Source organism: Gigantopelta aegis, chromosome 10 (assembly GCF_016097555.1).
Source record: "Gigantopelta aegis isolate Gae_Host chromosome 10, Gae_host_genome, whole genome shotgun sequence".
In the NCBI taxonomy this organism is placed as follows: Eukaryota; Metazoa; Mollusca; class Gastropoda; order Neomphalida; family Peltospiridae; genus Gigantopelta; species Gigantopelta aegis.
Window position 1 is genome coordinate 88029947 of NC_054708.1, and position 23951 is coordinate 88053897.

At 37.8% G+C, this 23951-nt stretch overlaps 1 protein-coding gene across 1 annotated transcript in view; it reads right to left on the reverse strand.

Annotated features, from left to right (window-relative positions):
* Nucleotides 1–23713, reverse strand: part of LOC121384523 (metal transporter CNNM4-like) — a 36493-nt gene extending 12780 nt beyond the window's left edge. Inside the window, exons 1-3 of the mRNA XM_041514951.1 lie at nt 22354–23713; nt 7199–7342; nt 3797–3925 (exon numbers count right to left, since the gene is read on the reverse strand). Of these exons, the coding sequence (XP_041370885.1) occupies nt 3797–3925; nt 7199–7342; nt 22354–23674 (1594 nt within the window). The 5' untranslated portion in view covers nt 23675–23713. The remainder of the gene's footprint in view (nt 1–3796; nt 3926–7198; nt 7343–22353) is intronic.
* Between the last annotated feature and the right edge of the window lie 238 nt (nt 23714–23951).

Sequence of the window (23951 nt, forward strand, 5' to 3'; positions counted from 1 at the left end):
AGCTTCAATTCGAAGCTACAACAGAGAATGTTCCACTTTCCAAAAACTAAACATGAGCATGGCACTGTCAAATCTCACGAATACTTGTGTCGAACCACTTGAAGTCACACATGCCAAAACCATCCTGTTGCCACTTCCACAATAGAGGTATTTCACATTCCACTGCGCATGTGCCCGTTGCAGAGTTACTCGAGGACGCAAACCACGAGATTTCGCGAGATCTCGCCAAAATAGACCTATCTGCAAATTGGGGGGCAAAAGCAATGGGAGGCCACGACCATTGTTCAATTATTAACTGTTCCAACCGCATATGTCCGGGAAATTCGTTATCCTTCCATCGATATCCAGCCAATGGATATCGGAAACGATTGTGGGTAATCGTTTCACGTAGAAAACGATTTTAATGTTACTCTAAGTACGAGGGTTTGTTCGGCACATTTTGTAGGAGGGAAGCCAGTGAACGCATAAGGGACCAAAACCTTACCGGTTCTGTACAGGACGTTCCTACACAGGGCGGTCTAGTATACTTAGATATGGTGGAAAACACATTAACAGTAAAGAAAATAAATATATATTTTGTATATAAAGACAATATATGTATATTTCGGATTATACTCAATAAAATATATAACGTGTGCGTGTGTAAATATATAAAAAATATATGTAGTCAGAACAGCTCTGTACAGAACGTTCCTATACAGGGCGGTTTAGTATTCTCTACTTAGATATGGTAGTAAACAGTAAATAAAATAAAATAAATATCTATTTTGTATATACAGAAAATATATGTATATTTCGGACAATAACAGAATATATATATATATATATATATATATATATATATGAACTTTTAATGTTATTATTACTCAGTATGTTTCAAATTTAATTATAAGTATTGTCTGTTATTACTTTACGTTCATCTAGGTATGAACAAAAAAATCATCCGCAAACTTATGTGAGAACGGCTTCGCCGATTCACAAAATTTACGGATGATTTATTTTGTTCATACCCCGATGAACGTAAAAGAAATAACAGACACTCCTTAAATAATAATAATAATAATGATATATAAATATATATAGAGTGATGACGGCTCTGTACAGGACGTTCCTACACAGGTCCGTCTAGTATTTTATATACTTAGATATGGTGGAAAACACATTAACAGTAAAGAAAATAAATATATTTTGTATAATACTCAATGCGTTCATGTTGACACTGTATAAAAACGTGTGTATGGGTAAACAGAACGGCACCTACCTTCAACCCCCCCCCCCCCAAATCCCCTTTTTTAAATTCCCACTTTATGGATATACATGTAACAGCATAAAAATCTTCTTTTTTTTTTTAACTTTTCCCAATTAGATAGACACTAAGAAAAATGCAACAAAACACCTTCTGATATATATATATATATATACAGTCAAACCTGTCCTAGCGGCCACCTGTATTCGGCGGTCACTTGCCTTAAGCGGCCACTTTTTTCCTCCCAAACGATTTATAATGTAAATGCACCTGTAATAAGCGGTCACCTGTCTAACGCGGCCAGCGGCCACCTAAATCTGATCCCAAATCGCTAAAATACCTGCATTAAGCGGCCACAGTAAAGTTTTACTCTTATATAAAAGGGATATTTTAACAACAGCGATAGGTGCAGCAAATAACCGATCTTCACACCTTCAGGAATAATAGTACCCATTCAGTCCCGACATGTCCACTGTGTATCAATTAAGGAAGTATGAATCTGACATGCATCTAATTGCCTCTGGGCAGGTTACGCTTGACATTTGTAGATTCACTTACTATAACAATACATCGCATGAAGTGGGAATTAAATAATTAAATGGAAAAAGAAAACAAACTTGTGGAAAACGGTTAATTTAATATATTCTATTTGCATTATTTTTGAAGGAGACAACATGTCAAAAGTTGATTTATAGTCAACTATGAAGCACACATCCGTTAATTAGCAGTACAGACGGTAAAACAAGAAACAACAACAAATGTTTTAAAGACTATATATGTGGCAACCTGTACTCAGCGGCAACCTGTCTTAAGCGGCCACGTTTATCTACTCCCTTGTGTGGCCGCTTAAGACAGGTTTGACTGTATATATATATATATATATATATATATATATATATATATATATATGTGTGTGTGTGTGTGTGTATGTTTATATATATACTCTCTCTCTCTCTCTCTCTCTCTCTCTCTCACCCCTGCGCGTGCTGTAACCTCACCGTGGTGCAGGGGTGTAACATTCTCTTTGAGAATGGCCAATACAGCACAAATTGAAGTTTAGAGTAAAATTCGGTGTCCGTAAAATTCTGTGATATTTGTATTTTTGCACAGTTCTTTACACTGTTTTTGTTTAAACCTTGAATTTTTATATTGATGTTGATCATCACTTTATTTATTTGCATTACCATAATTTGACACCCAATAGCCGATGTATTTTTCGTGCTGGGGTGTCGTTAAACATTCATTCATTCATTCATTCATTCTCTCTCTCTCTCTCTCAAATATATATATCGATCGATGCCATAACCTGTCGATGCCATAACCTATGGAATCTGTCAAATGTTTTGTTTATACATTTTACGAGATTGTCTTTTAATCTGGCGTTATCAAAACCCTCGGATACAAGTCGCAGAGACTTTGTCCAAGTTGTTGCACTGCTTTTTAATTTGAACCATTCCGCTGTAAATTTCAGCAGACCGTTTTCTACGGCCATTATACCATCTAATTCGAAATATGTACATGTTAGTTGTCAAAGTTTAAAAGTCTCCTACGAAGCTACTCAAGTTGCCCATAACAACCTGTCTGTCACGCCCCCCAATTTGTAAATAGACTAGTTTCAGTCTATTTTGTCAAGGGACGTTACTCTTCGCGCGCATGCGCAATAGGAATGTGAAATACCTCTATTACAAGGCCAGTAAACACAGAAAGTCGCGACACACCTGTTTCATCCATTTCCGGAAACATTGAAACCACTTTCTCCATGTCAAATCTATCAACACATGGAATTATCACACACTCAAAATTTTATAACTGTAATTTCTACGTCATAATTGGTAAATCTGGACAGTAATCAAAAAATGGCGCCCATCCACAGTTCGTAGTTAAATATTCATACACAAACCGCTTCACATATAAATTATAGCATACAAAATAGGTCGCTTCAGACATTTTTATTACAGGTTAAAAGTTATTAAAATTACTTACGTTATATGTTTCTAGTGAATTCAAAATGTTTTTAGTTGGTATTGACATTTAATGCAAAAAATTAATATGAACTGTATTAATGATTTGTAACATTGTCATTCTCTCATTCGGCTATTGACGGAAAAAGCCGAACCACCATAGGGATTCCGCTAATGTTGAGTATGAATTTCGTGTTAATAAAATAGTAAATAGTCGGAAAATAGAGTTCACTTTTTATTTTAAAGAGCTTTACATTAATAACATGGTTATGTGTTTGGAATTATAAGAATTGAACGTGAAATATTTTTAGTATGAATGGCTTCGCGCTAACGCGCTACGCCATTCATACAGTGTGTAAAGCAGTTTTGCGTTTCATACTAGCATGAAACTCAAAATATTTCACGTTCAATTCTTAAATGAAGACAAGAACATCAAACTGGTCATGTGCTGGTGCTGGACATAAACAGTGGCTTGTCTCACCAGTCTGCAGAGAAAACTACATTTCCTATCAGCAGGAATTCATTTTTGTATGGACCTTCCCAGACAGGATAGCACATACCACAGCCTTTGCTATGTAAATATAACAACCTGTAGACAAGAACTGGAGAGCTGCCAGCGCTAGCTGTGGAGAAATGTTTGCCCCACTTTCCTCGTCCGGGTTGAACACGCTGTAATCCTGCTTCAGTCGCTTGCGAGGTTTCTTCTTCCGATTATCGGCTGAAATCACAGAAGTGTCGGGTACAAAATAGCAGGGACACACTAGACACGGTTATGAAATTAAACGTTGGCAATTAGTCATTCAATAACCTGGTCATTAAGCCAAGATCAAGGTGTACAGACAGTCGATCTACTTAACGGTCAAAGAAACTATTACCTGAATACATATGAACAGTCCACAGGAATAACGTGTGATGTCACATTTTTACTAAGATGATATTTTTTCATCTGCAATCATGGAAAATTTACACCTAAGAAAGCATAGTTTACCAACATATATTTTAATGGCCTATCATAATAATAGGTTTTTAATTTAGTATGTCTTTGTGACCGTGACATACACAACCGTTATAATACTGACTCTGTTTGGACATCATAAGTTATTGCCGTGGACCCTTGATAAGACTTAATACCTGGTATATTCCAAAAAGTACTTTATTTGTGTTAGTTATATTACATTTGTTATCAATCATCTAGTTGTCAAAATCAAGCAGATGAAACCCAGAACTATATGAACAAAGAGAACTATATGAACAAAAGAGAACTATATGAACAAAAGGAAAAGAAAGACATCTTTGCAGACCATATAACCAGAAAATATTCTCATCTAAAAAACTAATTTGTTTTGGGACTAAAGTCATTTTGAGGTCTGCGATATATAAAATAAGAGTGTTTTTATTTTTGTGTTTTAGTAAATCTGGTTTGTAAAAATATTGATTATCCTATTCCCTATACAATCAACAGTAGACCAGTATACTGGTAATCAGGGGTGGGGAAAAGCCCTTTTTTCCCGGTCTGGGACCGATTCTCGATCTCTGAGACCGAAATTATTTTTTAAAAACACGTGTTTGCCAGTCCCACTTTTGTCATTCTTGTCGGTCCGAAGCACCTGTCCATTTCTATTATTGAAACAAATTCCTATCGGTCAAGTGGACCGGCCAGCCCAGACATCGGTATCTCGTGCATGATTTAAAATAATAAATAAATAGTGGTCAATATGGCTGGTGTTTCAGACGTTTGTGATTTTAAAGTCTGCCAAAGTATATCGCCAGTCACTGCAGTCGGACCTACAGTAGTGTCAATGGACTGCCACTAGGCTAGACATTTGTCAAAGTCGCTGAGTCGGTCAAGAGATTACACAAACATTAACGATAGCACCATTCTTGGTTTAGAGAGCCATCAAGGTATTACACTCCAATTAAAACAAAGGACCCAGAATTTGCAACTGGTTACAATCAACATCTGTCAACACCTGTGTACGGAGCTCTGTCGGGTCGAGTGTCCTAGTCCGAAGCAAGAGGCTTTTGTGCAATACAAACTGCTTAAAATAGCATAAAATGTAATGAAATAATCTATAAATGTATTTATTGTTGACTGTTCAATGTAGTGTATCCAATAATTATAAAGGATTTTAAAATTAACAAAAGGTTTCCACCTTTTTTTTAACACGTGGGAGTGAGCAGAACAGCTACATGTACTGTTATCTCAAGAGCCAGTAGAGGTCAAATTTCATCCAATCAGTGGTGACGTTATTACTTTCTTTGTCTAAACATGTGCTAGCTCAGGCTGTCAAATGCTTCAACAGTGCCATCTTTTATTAATTTGCATGATACAGTACTGAATACTCTTACTTTTTATACATATATGGGAATTAAAATTCATAACTTTTATTCCTTTTTTATATTATTTATTCTATTATGTAAAATATATACAATTTGTGGGGGTTTTCACTGATCATATGTGATTAATATTTTTTTTTTTATGTTTTCATGTTTATCGTTTCGCGTTCATGATTCAAGATAAAACTATACAAATATCACTATGATTTTTTTTTAAAACTATTTGGCAAATATCGTTTTTTTAAATGTTTTTTTTTTTTTAATTCCTCCCCCCCCCCCCCCCCCCCCCCCGGTAGTGACGACATCAAGTGGGACCGATTGACAATTTTATTTTTTCCCATCCCTGCTGGTAATGGTATGAGAAAAAAATGTTCTAATTTTACAACAAATATAGAAATGCTTGTTAAAGGGACATTCCCGAGTTTGCTGCACGTTTTAAGATGTTATTGACTAACAGAAACTTTTTAACGATTGTAATTACATATCAAACATTTTCTGATCGTTCTAATATTTGTACTAGGTTAAATTTCATCTTATTTCCTCAAATATAGTTTTTTCGTATGTACGAAATTATTTGAAGACAAAATCCAGTTTGGGCTTACAAATATTAAGATGACCAGAAACACATTGAATATGCAGACACTGATATTCTAAACATGAAAATATATTTAATCTGTAAGTTTAATCGTAGAAATATTTTATCAGTCGAAAACATCTTACAATGCAGCAAACTCAGGAATGTCTCTTTAATACTGATTAATATTTTATCAGCTTGCAGTTGCAAGATAGGCCCTATGACTGCAGCTTAAAGTTAAACAATAGAGCACTTAATTGCAACTGGCTAATAACATATTACACTATTAGCGAGACAGCAGTGACATGTTCAAGATGGCAAGTGATCATGGTTGCTCTCTAGACTGGTTTTGTATCTACACATAGAAAAATATGATAGAAGACATATATATCCTGATAAATTGACAGTTTTATACTAGTCACAATGAATATATCCGATAGAATTTGTTGATATTTTCAATGTGTGGTTTTTTGTTCCCTGGCTGTCCATAAAAAGATCCAGTTACTCAGTATACTAAATTAGAGCTACATCTGTATTTGGTGTCTAATATGTGGTTATTTCCAGGGCTTCACATCTTACTAATTTGGGTGCAACAAGATTTGTTTGCCTGTTCTCAACACAGTAAGGTCTCTCCAGTGTATGAATGACATACCCGTCGTGGAATACTCACCTAGATGGGTGTAGTGGTAAGGACTAAGTCATGTGAATCGTGCTTTATTAAACAATTTGCATGTCAGGCCAGCACTCTACTACTGTTCTATGCTTCAAGGGACCCGCAAAGGGAAGCAACTCTGATTAAACCTCATTATAGAGGCATCATACATGATATGTCATTCAGTTCTAGACAAAAAATCAACCCTATTTTTACACATACTGTCAACACTGCATAACCTAACAATTAATCGGTTCCGATTCCAGCAAAATAAAATAAAGAATTTAAGGGACTATTCCGTGGAATGTTCTAAATGTGTCACCTACCCGGTACACGTGTATGCCGCTGTTTGGCTGCCAAAGCAGTGCTATCCCTCAAACACCATGTCATGAATACTTTTACCTGATACTTATTAAATACAAACTTACTCAGAACATCTGTCTCGTCGACGATTTCTGTCTGAATGATTTCCTCAATGACGTCCTCAAGCGTGATGACGCCAAGGATATCATAGTAGGGGTCACAGTCACCATCGTTACACAGCCGCTGCACGATCGCCATGTGAGAGTTGCCTGAGTGTGGAGACAAAACAAGAAAGGAAGGTTAGTTTAATTAAACTGTATCACACTGTTTAATCAGCCCGTGGGCTATGTCTTAGAGAATATTGATTAATTAATCATCGGCTATAGAATGTTAAATATTTGGTAATTTTGACTCGTCATCAGAGGAAATCTACTACATTTTTCCATTAACAGCAAGGGATCTTTTATATGCACTAGCTTTCCAAAGGACAGGAAAGTACATACCACAGCCGTTGACCAGATGTGGTGCTCTAGTTGGAATGAAAAAAATACCCATCAGTTGAATGGATCCACTGAGGTGGTTCGATCCTGTGATGCACATGGAGTGGCGGTAGTGTGTTTTCCTTCACTGTCTGTATGGCACTTAACTAGACATGTATAGGGCCTATAACACATCACCATAACAACGTCTGAGTGAGTCGTTAAACATATCTTCCTTCAATAGAGTCACTGAATAATCACTGTGAGAGATATCTGCGGAATACACACGTTAATCACATGGGAGCGGGGGCAGGGGAGGGGTAGAGGCAGGATGGATCAACAGATGATGACAATATCTGACCCACAATCACTGCTGTATAATATACATAATAATAAAATATACCTGTACAATGTACCTGCCACGGTTTCTCGCAGACGGTAAAACGGGTATGGCACCATACACAAACATTCTGCAGATTTTATTTTTTTAAGTTAACCTTTTGATAAAATTAATGACACTTATCATTACTGTATGACTGTCTTAACCCTAACTCTAAACCTAACCCTAAACCTAACCCATTTTCTTTCTGGGAGACAGCAGGTGCATCCAGCATACCCATTGTAAATATTCAATTCCATAGGCTACCGCCATACCCAAATATTTCTTCCTGGCAGAAACACTGCTGCTGCGGTATAAAAAATTATTTCTGGATTTTTTGCTTTGGAAATAAATAACATTAAATGACATATGTATATAATAAATGAGTACTGTAGATCCTGAAATTAATGTGATCATAATATTAATGCGAAAAATTAGAGTTCATGTTATTCGCATTAACAATATCATGCATTTATTTCTGTTTTGTATGTGTCCACGTTATTAAAAAAATAAAAATAATAAAAAATAATAATATATTTATAAAACATAACTGGAAAACAATTCACTGTAGTCCAGCAAGTTAGGTGTCACACGTTATTAAAAGAAAACGTGAATAAATTTCTGATACATTTATAAAACAACTGGAGCACAATTCATCGTAGAGGAGACAGACTAATTGTCAAATAGCCCAGCAAGCTGCCAGCCATGTGTGACAATTGCAGGGTCTTTGGTCAACCTGTCAAAAGACGATACAATCCATCACAGGTAAATAGGTTTTAGCACAATAACATTGCAGTCGACCGTTTCTTTGTCTTTACTGTTCAAGTTCCCTGCAACTTTGTTGGCAACCAGTTGTAATAGTACATGTGTGCTAATACTGAATTTATCTCATTGAAAACACCTGTAACTTGGATTTAACCGAAAGTACGCAGACATGTAGTGTTAGGAAAGTTAAAATTTCAAATTAATTTCATATCGCATTTTAGTTTGTCAACCGTCACTGGCATTAAGTTAGGGACGCGTTAATTTCAGGATCTACAGTAACATTGAGACACTGAATCATGTCGACCGTCACTGGCATTAAGTTAGGGACGTGTTAATTTCAGGATCTACAGTATCATTGAGACACTGAATCATGTCGACCGTCACTGGCATTAAGTTAGGGACGCGTTAATTTCAGGATCTACAGTAACATTGAGACACTGAATCATGTCGATCGTCACTGGCATTAAGTTAGGGACGCATTAATTTCAGGATCTACAGTAACATTGAGACACTGAATCATGTCGATCGTCACTTGCATTAAGTTAGGGACGCTTTAATTTCAGGATCTACAGTATCATTGAGACAGTGAACCACGTCGACCGTCACTGGCATTAAGTTAGGGACGCGTTAATTTCAGTATCTACAGTAACATTGAGACACTGAATCATGTCGACCGTCACTGGCATTATGTTAGGGACGCGTTAATGTCAGGATCTACAGTATCATTGAGACACTGAATCATGTCGACCGTCACTGGCATTAAGTTAGGGACGTGTTAATTTCAGGATCTACAGTATCATTGAGACAGTGAATCATGTCGACCGTCACTGGCATTAAGTTAGGGACGCGTTAATTTCAGGATCTACAGTAACATTGAGACACTGAATCATGTCGATCGTCACTGGCATTAAGTTCAAACACGCATTATTTTCAGGATCTACAGTTTCACATTGAGACACTGACATCCTGTCGATCGTCACTGGCATTAAGTTAGGGACGCATTAATTTCAGGATCTACAGTATATTGCACACTGAATCAAGTCGACACGTCACTATGCATTAAGTTAGGGACGCTTTAATTTCAGGATCTACAGTATCATTGAGACACTGAACCACGTCGACTGTCACTGGCATAAAGGGACGCGTTAATTTCAATCTACAGTAACATTGAGAAATGGAATCATGTCGACCGTCACTGGCATTATGTTAGGGACGCGTGGTGTCAGGATCTACAGTATCATTGAGACACTGAATCATGTCGACCGTCACTGGCATTCAGTTAGGGACGCAATTAATTTCAGTATCTACAGTAACATTGAGACACTGAATCATGTCGACCGTCACTGGCATTATGTTAGGGACGCGTTAAAATTCAGGATCTACAGTATCATTGAGACACTGAATCATGTCGACCGTCACTGGCATTAAGTTAGGGACGTGTTATTTCAGGATCTACAGTATCATTGAGACACTGAATCATGTCGACCGTCACTGGTCATTAAGTTAATAACGCGTTAATTTCAGAATACAGTAACATTGAGACACTGAATCATGTCGATCGTCACTGGCATTAAGTTAGGGACGCATTAATTTCAGGATCTACAGTAACATTGAGACACTGAATCATGTCGATCGTCACTTGCATTAAGTTAGGGACGCTTTAATTTCAGAGATAAACAGTATCATTGAGACAGTGAATCATGTCGACCGTGTCTGGCATTAAGTTAGGGACGCATTAATTTCAGGATCCACTGGTCAGTGACATTGAGACACTAATCATGTCGATCGTCACTGGCATTAAGTTACTGGACAGCATTAATTTCAGGATCTACAGTAACATTGAGAATAAACTGAATCATGTAAGATCGTCCATTGCATCAAGTTAGGGACGCATGAATTTCAGGATCTACAGTAACATTGAGACACTGAATCATGTCGATCGTCACTTCATTAAGTTTTGAGACGCTTTAATTTCAGGATCTACAGTATCATTGAGACAGTGAATCGATGTCGACCGTCACTGGCATTACCTTAGGGACGCGTTAATTAGTCAGGATCTACAGTAACAGGTCGAGACACTGAATCATGTCGATCGTCACTGGCATTAAGTTAGGGACGCATTATCTTTCAGGATTACAGTAACATTGAGACACTGAATCATGTCGACCTTCACTGGCATTAAGTTAGGGACAATTAATTTCAGGATCTACAGTAACATTGAGACACCTGAATTTATGTCGACCGTCACACACCCAATAAGTTAGGGACGCTTTTCATTTCAGGATCTACAGTATCATTGAGACACTGAACCACTGTTTTATGTCTCACCCAGTTAGGGACGCGTTAATCCACACCTGTTTCATGTCTCACCCACACACACTGAATCCATGTCGACCGTCACTTTCATGTGTTAGGGACGCGTTAATGTCAGGATCTACAGTATCATGTCTCAGACACTGACCCATGTCACCGTCACTGTTTAAGTTAGGGACTCGTTACACACAGTATCTACAGTACCATTGTTTCACTGAATCATCACCGTCACTGGCATTATGTTAGGGACATGTTAATGTCAGGATCACACAGTATCATTCCACACACTGAATCATGTCGACCGTCACTGGCATTAAGTTAGGGACGTGTTAATTTCAGGATCTACAGTAACATTGAAACACTGAATCATGTCGACCGTCACTGGCATTAAGTTAGGGACGCATTAATTTCAGGATCTACAGTAACATTGAGACACTGAATCATGTCAGTCATCCCTATCATTCTCCTCAAACAATGGCTATTTTTAAAATTATCGTTTTCACAAGTGCAAATTTACACTCCTGGTTTGTTTAATCTGAAACAAAACTTTGATAAGTAAATAACAACCTAGAAAATAAAGCACTAGAATACAAGTGACACTTTTCACATATGTTTGGAAGTGATCTGTTTTCTGTATTCAAGTAACACACATAGCACCAGTACTGACAATAACTAAAGGGGAATTAACCAGCCCTGACAAATGGCTATTTGGCCCCACACGTCCAGTGAGAGGTGGTGCTATATAAATATCAGCTGAGTCGGCGATCCGGGACCGTACTGGGGTCTCACTAAACACCTAACAATAGTAGTATTGATCCAGCCAGCTAATAGTATTGATTTTTATATAGTCAATTGGCTTGCTTAAGCCAAAGTTAAATAAATTGTGTCAATCTTTTGCAGCACGCCAATCTGTACACACTTTTATTGCCAAATAAAAATAGCATAGAGAATGCAATGTTTAGAATAAAATTGTCTGAGATAAACCACTGGTCAGAGATTATAAAACATTCTGTGAATAATCACTCTCACTGATATGTCTGAGAATAAAACACTGGTCATGATAATAAAACATCTATCCACCCCTCAGAGAAATAAAAAATGTCTTGAAAACTAAACCAACTGTCAGAGATAATTTTCCACTCATGAAATAAAGTCACACGCAAGTGAGAATTGATAGCAATCAGTGAGAATAATCCACTGGTCCGTGAGAATATTTTGTGTGACTGGCTATAATCTTGAGTTGGACACCAAAACAATTATGAACAGTATTCAGTATTAAAACATACAGACAGTTAGGAGGGGAGTTAAAAAAACAATGTCATGGGGTAAGGAGAGGGTATGATCAAGAGTTATGCACTTTATAAAAAAGAAAATTAAAAAAAATTTCATAAAATAAAACACAGCCAGTTTTGTTTCTAAAAATAAGATTGTTCTATATACATCTATTTATCACCAAAAATATTAAAGATACAGGCCCATAGCCGATAGGCCTGTGACATTGGGACAATATCTGGAGGGGAAGCACAGTCTCTAGTGGGACTAGAGTTTTATCTTTATAAAATTCAGAAAAGAAAAAGATAACTGGAATTAAAACAGAAAATTTAATATTAAATTTATAATTTGGTATTATTAATGCCAGTGACAGGAAAAGAAGGAAGTGGGTGGCAGACAATTGTTACACAAGTTTAGATGTGTGAATATTGTCATCATTACAAAACATAATTGGGGCAGGCTTAAAAATAGTCAGATCTTACTTTATGCAATTGTTCAATGGCTCCATAATTGGACATAAACTCCTTTTGTCACTTTCAAATTATTTTGATGTCTCATATTTTTTTTAAAATTGTAATAATATAATAATGAAAGGGAATTGGGTCCTGTTCTTGACTACATGCATTCATTCCAGCATTTTGCACGCTTATCTCGAAAGATACTGAATAATATAACTTGTTAGGTTATTAAATGTGTAAACATTATGTACCGGTATTTACCATTTCACACTAGTGATGCAAAAATGTATAGTGTATATCTTAGTCAAGTGAATCTTTGGGGGAACATATATCGGATCAAATATGACTGTTTCTTTCAAATTACAGAGAAACATACAATTTATATCATTATCTGATGCATTCAAAAAGTAAAACTGCCTCCGTTGTGATATATACCAGTTATGGTACATCGACTTTAATGAGAACTAATTCAATGGGCACATCAACGGGGATCAACCATAGACTGACTACGCATCAGACAAGTGCTTTACCACTGGGTTATAGCCTATCTTAAATACACACACACACTCTCTCTCTCTCTCTCTCTGACTTTCTCTTTCTCTCTCTCTCTCTCAACAATTTAAACCCTTCTTTTTTTACTGGAACCCCACTAAGTCACTTCAGGACTTGGATTTCCATACTGAAATTCCTCCCTCTAAATTCTCCCTTAACTTCCAGATCATTTTGCAAATGTTCCTAAATTGATTAGTGTGAAAATAAGGTGATCATCTGTTGTAACAGGAACACACTAACACACACTCTGGTGGAGGAATGGTCAATTCCAGAGCACACTGTGAGGTATCCAATATAGTCAATATGTTACATATGGCCCAGCAGCACACAGCTAGATCTGCAAATCAATAAAGCCAAACCCACAGAGGGAGTCAGGTGGAATATCTTATCAACCATTCTAATCAATGTACATCTGTGCACTAGGTTCAGTGAGAAATGTGTCACAAAATACAAGTACATTTACACATCAAACAAATACAAATGGTACAAATGAAGCCCAACTTTGGAGACTAGAAACTATGTATGAGTCGTGTGCTCTATTGACAGACTAGAAACTATGTACGGGTCGTGTGCTCTATTGACAGACTAGAAACTATGTACGGGTCGTGTGCTCTATTGACAGACTAGAAACTATGTATGGGTCGTGTGTGCTCTATTGACAGACTAGAAACTATGTATGGGTCGTGTGCTCTATTGACAGACTAGAAACTATGTATGGGTCGTGTGCTCTATTGACAGACTAGAAACTATGTATGGGTCGTGTGTGCTCTATTGACAGACTAGAAACTATGTATGGGTCGTGTGTGCTCTATTGACAGACTAGAAACTATGTACGGGTCGTGTGCTCTATTGACAGACTAGAAACTATGTACGGGTCGTGTGTGCTCTATTGACAGACTAGAAACTATGTATGGGTCGTGTGCTCTATTGACAGACTAGAAACTATGTATGGGTCGTGTGCTCTATTGACAGACTAGAAACTATGTATGGGTCGTGTGCTCTATTGACAGACTAGAAACTATGTATGGGTCGTGTGCTCTATTGACAGACTAGAAACTATGTATGGGTCGTGTGCTCTATTGACAGACTAGAAACTATGTATGGGTCGTGTGCTCTATTGACAGACTAGAAACTATGTATGGGTCGTGTGCTCTATTGACAGACTAGAAACTATGTATGGGTCGTGTGCTCTATTGACAGACTAGAAACTATGTATGGGTCGTGTGCTCTATTGACAGACTAGAAACTATGTATGGGTCGTGTGCTCTATTGACAGACTAGAAACTATGTATGGGTCGTGTGCTCTATTGACAGACTAGAAACTATGTATGGGTCGTGTGCTCTATTGACAGACTAGAAACTATGTATGGGTCGTGTGCTCTATTGACAGACTAGAAACTATGTATGGGTCGTGTGCTCTATTGACAGACTAGAAACTATGTATGGGTCGTGTGCTCTATTGACAGACTAGAAACTATGTATGGGTCGTGTGCTCTATTGACAGACTAGAAACTATGTATGGGTCGTGTGCTCTATTGACAGACTAGAAACTATGTATGGGTCGTGTGCTCTATTGACAGACTAGAAACTATGTATGAGTCGTGTGCTCTATTGACAGACTAGAAACTATGTATGGGTCGTGTGCTCTATTGACAGACTAGAAACTATGTATGGGTCGTGTGCTCTATTGACTGAATGAATAGGGATGTTTCTACTAGATACATGTAGCTCCTGATAGGACAGTTTTTCACCAACACTACGTATAGTACTACCGTACATATACATGTATATGCTCTCCACTCAACTGAAGCTATGTCCATCAAGCGCTGTTGGCCATAGGCAATTGAACTGTTGCACGTCCAGACTGAGTTATCTTGTATGTTAAGTTATGCATACAACACACCCAGCCTCATTATCAATCAGTTCCAAAAGTAAGAGATAAATCCACTAGGGATATTTGAAGTGAGGACTCTCAAGTATTTGAGTCAAAGCAATGAACCAACTGAGCTACTTCGTTCTGAGCTAGACGCACAGTGCACCTAAAGTAAAATGACTGAGAAATAAAATATTAATGTAGGAGCACAGTGTGCATAATTAAAAAAATATAGATATATACATTGTATATTAATAATTCATCACACTGAAAACTACATGTACATGGGCAATTAATTCCTAGGAAACTCGTGTTATATATCAGGTAAAACCGTGAATAAAACCCCCAAAACATCTCACTTTTTGAAACTGAATAGCCAGGAAAACACCCCACCTTTTTCATCTTATGTTGCAGTTTTGATTAAGAATGTTACTAGTAGCTTTTACGTAGTAATCCAGAACTTGGGGACAAGACCATGCATTTAAATAAATACTACATGTTCAGTGTGTAATTTTGAGGAGAGTTCGGGAGCCCAAGGTTCACAAAAATCATATAGGACTCTCTAGCTTGTCTAGCATACGAGCCCACATGAGTCGTAAAATGTATTTGTACAAATTACACTGATTCATCGAAATGACACAGTCAACATATATCTCAAAATCCTGGGAAACCACAGTCTTGAATAGGGATCTTTTCCATGGTTTCATGCAAAACTTTTAGTGAATCTTCTGTTCTACTGGAAACACACAGCAGGGCTCACTGGGTTGGCGGCGGGCTCTACAGAATGTCCTTATGACACTTAATTTTTTTTAACCAAAATTGCACACTGATGTTACAGGGTTTGACAAATCCACTTGCCCATGGTCCCGGCTAGTTATCAATTATCAAATGTACTACTTAATGTATGCAACTAAAGCAATTTATTTAGGCTAAGGTGTAAAAGTATGGTCTCATTTGCAACTAAACAGTTGGTGGTCAGGTCACAGGTTTTAATATGCACATTCACAACTAGCTCTTGTAGCACTCCAAATGGTGGCCAATTGAAGTCCTGTATTTAAACATGTATGTGATGTGACATGGAACTTCCCAGTGGCTATTGTTGTACTGAGTACTACATGGGTAGTACTTACAGGTCAGGTCAGGTCATAGGGCTTTAAGTGCACATTCAGAACAAGCTGTTGTAGTCCTGGGCGCAAGAGCCGGCCGGCTCTTCCGTTCAGGACAGGAGAGGTGGGGGGGGGGGGGGGGGGGGGGGGGGGAAGAGGGACCACCTGCACTGGCAGGTGCAAGGGAGCACCAGCAGCCCGACTAAGGTCGGTAGCAGGCGGGGGTGGGGGTGATGGTGCTATGGAATTTTGAATGGCGCAAAGTATTATGTAAAGAGAAAAAGTGCACAAATTTGGTTGAGGAAATTGGGCGCCATTTTGAACGGTTGGTCAAAAAGAAAGTTCCAGAGCTAGTATAGGTTTTGACATCAGTGAATCGAGAGTAGCTCGTTAATTAGACCTCTACGATGCTGTGGTGTCTCCACAGGTTGACATTAGTGCATCGAGAGTAGCTCGTTAATTAGACCTCTATGATGCTGTGGTGTCTCCCTAGGTTGACATTAGTGCATCGAGAGTAGCTCGTTAATTAGACCTCTATGATGCTGTGGTGTCTCCCTAGGTTGACATTAGTGCATCGAGAGTAGCTCGTTAATTAGACCTCTATGATGCTGTGGTGTCTCCCTAGGTTGACATTAGTGCATCGAGAGTAGCTCGTTAATTAGACCTCTATGATGCTGTGGTGTCTCCCTAGGTTGACATTAGTGCATCGAGAGTAGCTCGTTAATTAGACCTCTATGATGCTGTGGTGTCTCCCTAGGTTGACATTAGTGCATCGAGAGTAGCTCGTTAATTAGACCTCTGTGATGCTGTGGTGTCTCCCTAGGTTGACATTAGTGCATCGAGAGTAGCTCGTTAATTAGACCTCTATGATGCTGTGGTGTCTCCCTAGGTTGACATTAGTGCATCGAGAGTAGCTCGTTAATTAGACCTCTATGATGCTGTGGTGTCTCCCTAGGTTGACATTAGTGCATCGAGAGTAGCTCGTTAATTAGACCTCTATGATGCCGTGGTGTCTCCCTAGGTTGACATTAGTGCATCGAGAGTAGCTCGTTAATTAGACCTCTATGATGCCGTGGTGTCTCCCTAGGTTGACATTAGTGCATCGAGAGTAGCTCGTTAATTAGACCTCTATGATGCCGTGGTGTCTCCCTAGGTTGACATTAGTGCATCGAGAGTAGCTCGTTAATTAGACCTCTATGATGCCGTGGTGTCTCCCTAGGTTGACATTAGTGCATCGAGAGTAGCTCGTTAATTAGACCTCTATGATGCCGTGGTGTCTCCCAAGGTTGACATTAGTGAATCGAGAGTAGCTCGTTAATTAGACCTCTATGATGCTGTGGTGTCTCCCTAGGTTGCCCATAGGGCCCTTAAAAAGGGCCTGACCGCTTCTGGTCGTGGCATGACAATCCAGGGGAGACCCGTGCAATTGTGTAGATTGGGGCTGGTTTTCTTTTGTCCAGCTTCCCCTAGGAGCAGTGCAACTGTATACTCGGAGCCGGTATTCTTTTGCCCAGCTCCTTATTAAGAGTCAGTACTTACTAACCAGCACAGCACTTTATACTGGTCAACAGGGCTACAGGGGACAATATTTCCAAATCTGAGGGAACCGGAAGTCGGTTCACGTGGTTTTTACCTAGGTAACCAATTGTTCGGTTACGTGAATTATATTTGCGAAACCCGTGGGTTACCTGATCGGTTACCTCAAAATTACGTTGAAATTATATTTTAAATACATAGTTTTTAGCTGAAACATAAAGTTAAAACAAATACAAAAGCAAACATTTGACCAAAAATAAAATGGCTTTAAAGGAGTGGACAATTAAGGCATTTGGCCTGGTATGCATATTCAACGATATATAATGCACATTATTGCTTAATATCAACAAGTATAATCTTATAGTTAATTAATAAAACGGTTAAATGTTACGGCTATTATATATAATGGGCGCAGCCATTTTGTACCATCCTAATGAATACGCCCTCTGGCGAGCTGGTGGTTACGTAATACCTAACGTGTCACGTCAGGAATTAGTCTTCGAACTGAAGAAACAAAACATACCTGATTTTTGCAGATGCATCGCAATGTTCTCAGCAACTTCTGTAATAATAGCCATCCCAGTAAGCCAATAACAATTATATATTATTTTTCACTACAAAATAAACCACCATTGTCAAAGTGTTGAAATAACTATTGTTTTGTAATAAATTAACCCATGTACTGAAATAATAATCGGAGTGTTTTCTTAGTTAATTGGTCTTTTTTTTCCGTGGCCAGTACCTGTGGTTCCTGATTGGCAGGTGTATATTTAGACAGTCCCCAAACACTGTGTCTAGACGCACTAAAAAGGCATGTCTCTTTTAAGATCACAGGGTATTGTGTTATAACCGCACGGATACCCCTCTATTCGTAATGGACATTACCAGCCGCCCTGCGTTATTACTGTAAGTAATTCTGTAAAACCATTGCTTAAGTAGACTTTTCCATCTAAAATCACAAAACTGACCAATTATGTCGTCTTAAAGAAAAGAAAAGTATCACTTGAGTATCTTGAGTGGTCATTTTTGCTCGAACGTACCCTACCAATAGGCCTAATAATATGCTTTTTTTCTCTTTTCTTTTTTGATTTTTCAAAAAAGAAAAATACTATAACTTGATTTCGTTTTACTGATGCAAATTGAAATATATTTAGTTAAATAGTTTATTATACAATCAAGTCATTCATGTTGTTTTACAAGTCAGGTTGATGAAAGCGAAGCACCTTGTAGTAAATTAGAGCGTTTGTTTACACTGTGTATAGAGCAGATGGACGGAGCTGACGTCACTTCGCCCCAAGCTATACTACCGGACATCTCAAAAATGAAACAAAATGGCTGCCCCCAGTTAGCAGGAATAATCTTCTTCTTTTTTTTATTAATTCTAAAATTACGCGTTTTTCATTTGTTAAAGTGTCAGTATGTGTTGGTGGTCCGGGTATGCATCTTTCCAACACATAAGACTCTTGTTTGAGTTGACCCTACCTTTAATGCTTGCTAAAGTTAACAATATTATAAAAGAACTGAATATCAGCCCCAGTACTGAAATAAAATATAGGGGCGTAGCCAGAAATTTTCGTAGCATTACGCACGCCAAAGGCGTGCCCGAGCGGAGATATTCGGGGGGCGTCCCCCTGTGAAAAAGTTGAAAATCAGGACGCCTGTAGATCTGAGCCTTTTCGGAGGCTTTTGTTTTTTCTTTTTTGTTATCTCTTTGGCTATGCTACTTTCACTTTATCGATGGTACGTCTATACTACAGTGACATTCCAAATGTTTTGGGTTTTTTAAAGCTCATTTTGCGATGTTAGAGTATTTTTCAATTTTTGTGACACTTTTGGATTCCTGTTTACGTTAAAACTGTTTTTAATATATATGCAAAATTATAGCCAATCCAATATTATATCTACATATATACCTTTAAGAGATAAAATAGCAGGAGATAATTTAGCCGTCCCTAGCGGTCTGAGCACATTTCTTTAAAACTTTAAAAAAAAGTTTAGACTGGTCGCAAGATACAAATGATGCAATATAATGTAGTTTACTGGTTTTCTGCGCATCAAGTATCTAAAATTCAGCCTAAAACATTTGTCGGAATACTAGTACTAGTAGTAGTATGTCTGGATGAATAAACTTCCTGTAATCGTGAAGTTTGCAAGTTTTAGTTTCTGAACGTTTACAGGTCATGACGTAACCAATTTGCGCTTCGCGTAAATTTAATTTTGCGTAACCGACACGCAAACAGAACGGCGGTTCGCGTGAAATATTGTGCCCTGGGGCTACACACTTTCAAATCAACGACACTCTCATAACTAGCAAAAATACATGTATGGTATACATACAGGTACATTCAGTTTAAATTATACACCTACATTGTATAACATATATATATATATATATGCCAGTGTACCCAATGTTTTAGCAAAGTACTCAGCCGTTTTAATTACATACATGTATCTTAGCTAATTTTATCCATTAGAAATGTATCATTTAGTTTCAATAAATTGTGCCTTTGACATCTTTTTTATACGGTCATCCAAACAAATAAGAATTCAAAGAATTCAAAGAAAAATGTAACATTTAAATGTAAATTTACGAAGAATATAATTATTAATTATCATGAATACTTAATATTAATAATAAACATAATATGTTTAAACCTTATGTCTTAAGGGGCTGTTCCTAGTTATCTACATCTGCTCAAATCAGGCCTAATTATGTTGACTTTACAAGCAATATTCAGTACATTGGAACACATTTTTGCTTAGCCAAGTTTCAGATATGAAGAATAATTCCTTGAACATTATTAAAATGTGGTTAATTTAAAGAATATTTTATTAATCAAAGACTAAATGTTTTAGGCACTTTGTATAAAAATTAAAGTAAAAGTTTGTTTTGTCAAACATTTGGTAATTCTGACATGTAGTCATTAGAGGAAACCCGCTACATTTTTCTTAAAGGTAGGGTCAACTCCAACAAGAGCCGTATGTGTTGGAAAGATGCATACCCGGACCACCAACACATACTGACACTTTAGCAAATTAAAAACGCGTAATTTTAGAGTTAATAAAAAAACATGATTATTCCTGCTAACTGGGGGCAGCCATTTTGTTTCGTTTTTGTGACGTCCGGTGGGATAGCTTGGGGCGAAGTGACGTCAGCTCCTGACCATCTCCTGTATGTACAGTGTAAACAAAAGCAGTAATTTTCGACAAGGCGCTTCTCTTTGATCAACCTGACTTGTAAAACAGCATAAATGACGCAATAATATAATAAACTATTTAACTAAATATATTTCAAGTTGCATTAACGGAACAAAATGGGGTTATAGTATTTTTCTCTGTTTAATAATCCAAAGGAAAAATGTACACTATTAGGCCTATTGATATGCTACGTTGGAGCAAAAACGACAACCCACGATACCCAAGTGATGATTTTTTTTTCTTTGGGACTACGTAATTGGTCAGTTCTGTGGTTTTAGATGGAAAAGTCTACTTAATCAATACAGTAATAAACCATGTCCATTACAATTTTAGGGGCGACAGGTAATATTCCACAATACCGGTATGTATTTTTGTGTCTAGACAGCGTCAATTAACTGGCTCATCTGGTTACCAATCAAATACACACCTGCCAATCAGGAATTATAGGTAGAAGCAACTAACAGCATAGACCCATTAACTAAGAAAGCACTCTGTGTATCATTTCAGTACGTAGGTTAATGCATGGGCAAAACATTGTTAATTGTTTCGACTTGTTGTGTAGCCGCTTTGACAATGGTATTTTATTTTGTATTGAATAATAATATATATAGTACTGGATATACTTATTACTGGCTTACTGGGATGTGTATTATTACAGAACATTGCAATGTATGACTATTTATCATCCCGCAAAAACCAGGTAGATTGTGTTTCTCTAGTTCTAAGGCTCATTCCTGACGTGACGCGTTAAGCATTACGTAACCACCAGCTCGCCAGAGGGCGTACTCACTGAGATGGTACAAAATGGCTGCACCCGTTATATATAATAGCCGTCACATTTAACCGTTTTATTAATTAACTATACGATTATACGTGTTGATATTAAGCAATAATGTGCATTATATATCGTTAAATATGCATACCAGGCCAAATGCCTTAATTGTCCTCTCCTTTAATGCAGCAAGAAATCTTTTATATATATATATGCACTTTCCCACAGACAGAAAAATACATAACATGGCATTTGACCAGTTGTGGTACACTGGCTGGAACAAGAAAACCCCATAGGATCCACAGCAGTGGTTCGATCCTGCGACACAAGCACCTCGAGCAAGCACTCAACAGACTGAGCTAAATCCAAGCCTTGTATAAAATCAGCAATTGGTATATATGAATTAGCAATTGGCTAATCTGGCAATGAGGTGAGCCCTTAATATGATTTGTTTTAGAAAAGGCAGGCTAACATCAACCCACTCCTCAAGCTAACGTATGGTTTCAATGCTTCTTAAAATGTTGATTATTTTGAATGGGTCCTAAGCCATTGTAGTGAACATGTGAAAAATATGTACCGTGCAGGAATTCTTGCAACATAAAATCCAACTTTGCATCATCATCAACAAACAGCGGACGGTGGTCGTAAAACTTGCAGACCGTCATCAGCGGCGTGTTGTCATCTGGATCGAGCAGTGCAAGGTCTTTGATATTGAGGAGATTGACGATTCGACTTTTGTCCCCATCATACACGGGGATGCGTGTATAGCCGTGTTCCATTATCTCCGACATCGTCTCAAAGTCCAGGTTCGTGTTGATATCCAACATGTACACATCTTCAATATTCGTCATGATATCAACACATGCCTTGTTCGACAGCTCAAGAGCCCCCGTTATGATGTTTGCTTCTTCGTTTTGAATAATGTTAATATCTGCTGTCATTCTAATAAGTTCTTGGAGTTTTTCTTTATTATAGACTTGCCCTATCTCTTCTCCTAAAATTTTATCAAGTAACATGCTAATTGGAAATGACACTGGAAAGGTAATGATCATGAAGAATCTAGTCAACCATATGGTCCGTGCCCCAACAGCCAGTCCGTGACGTGAACAGATGGCTTGTGGAACGATCTCACCAAATATCACAATGGCAGTTGTGGAGCACACCACAGCTATGACACCATTGGAGAGGTTATCTAAAAGAATTGTAAGTGTGTTGTTAACCAAAACATTTCCCAACAGTAATGTACACAGTAAGAAATTTCCTCTTTTCCGAAGAGGTCCAATAACTTTTGCATATTTTTTCTCTTTAGATGATCCACATTTTTCAATAATTTTTAATTCGGTTTGATCAAGTGCCATTAAACCCAAATTGAGACCACTGAACAGTCCTGAGAGACATAACAAAACAACAAGAACCACCACCTGCACAGCTAACGGGAGTAAGTAAGTTCTTTCATCAGAAACACTAGGTTTCACCCCAAGCGATTTCCACGAATCCATACCCTGGTGTGTCCATCGAGCATGATGACTTTTTCCTGGTGTAGTTATAAAATATTCTTTTACACAAACAAAATAGTATTTTTCTCCTGGGTCCAAATCGTCCAATTCAATTTCAAAATCACAAACATTATCAGAATGTATGAGCACAGCCACAGAAAAAGATTTGCTTTTCTTCAAGTCATCACAATCACCTGATTTTCTCGCCAAGTCATCCACACGTGCAGTAGTGAAGGATATTTCCGTTTTATTTGTGAAGTTTGCACCCACAAGACGGATTTTGTGCTTTGTGTATGTATACAACATCAACGCTCCAAACTCGTCTCGGTTATTACCTAACTCGGCAGACAAAATTGCGTCTACCTGGGGTGTTAACGGCTGTTGCGCAAAGATGGTTTTCATGGCAATAAACAGCAGAACAATTTGTAAACAACCACCACAATCGGCCATGTTTTGAGGGCACTAGCTGACCCGGAAGTACACATTCCTTTAGCCCCGCCTATTATTTTATAGATCCCTATTTTTCGTAAAATTTAAGCGGAAATACACGAGGATCATTTGTGACTATTCCAGACTAATGCCCGGAAGACACCAGACGACAATCGGTTTTCACTAATTGTGTATTTCTGTCGTGTACTTGTCTGTATGGCGAATTGCAATACAAGTTATTTTTACATTT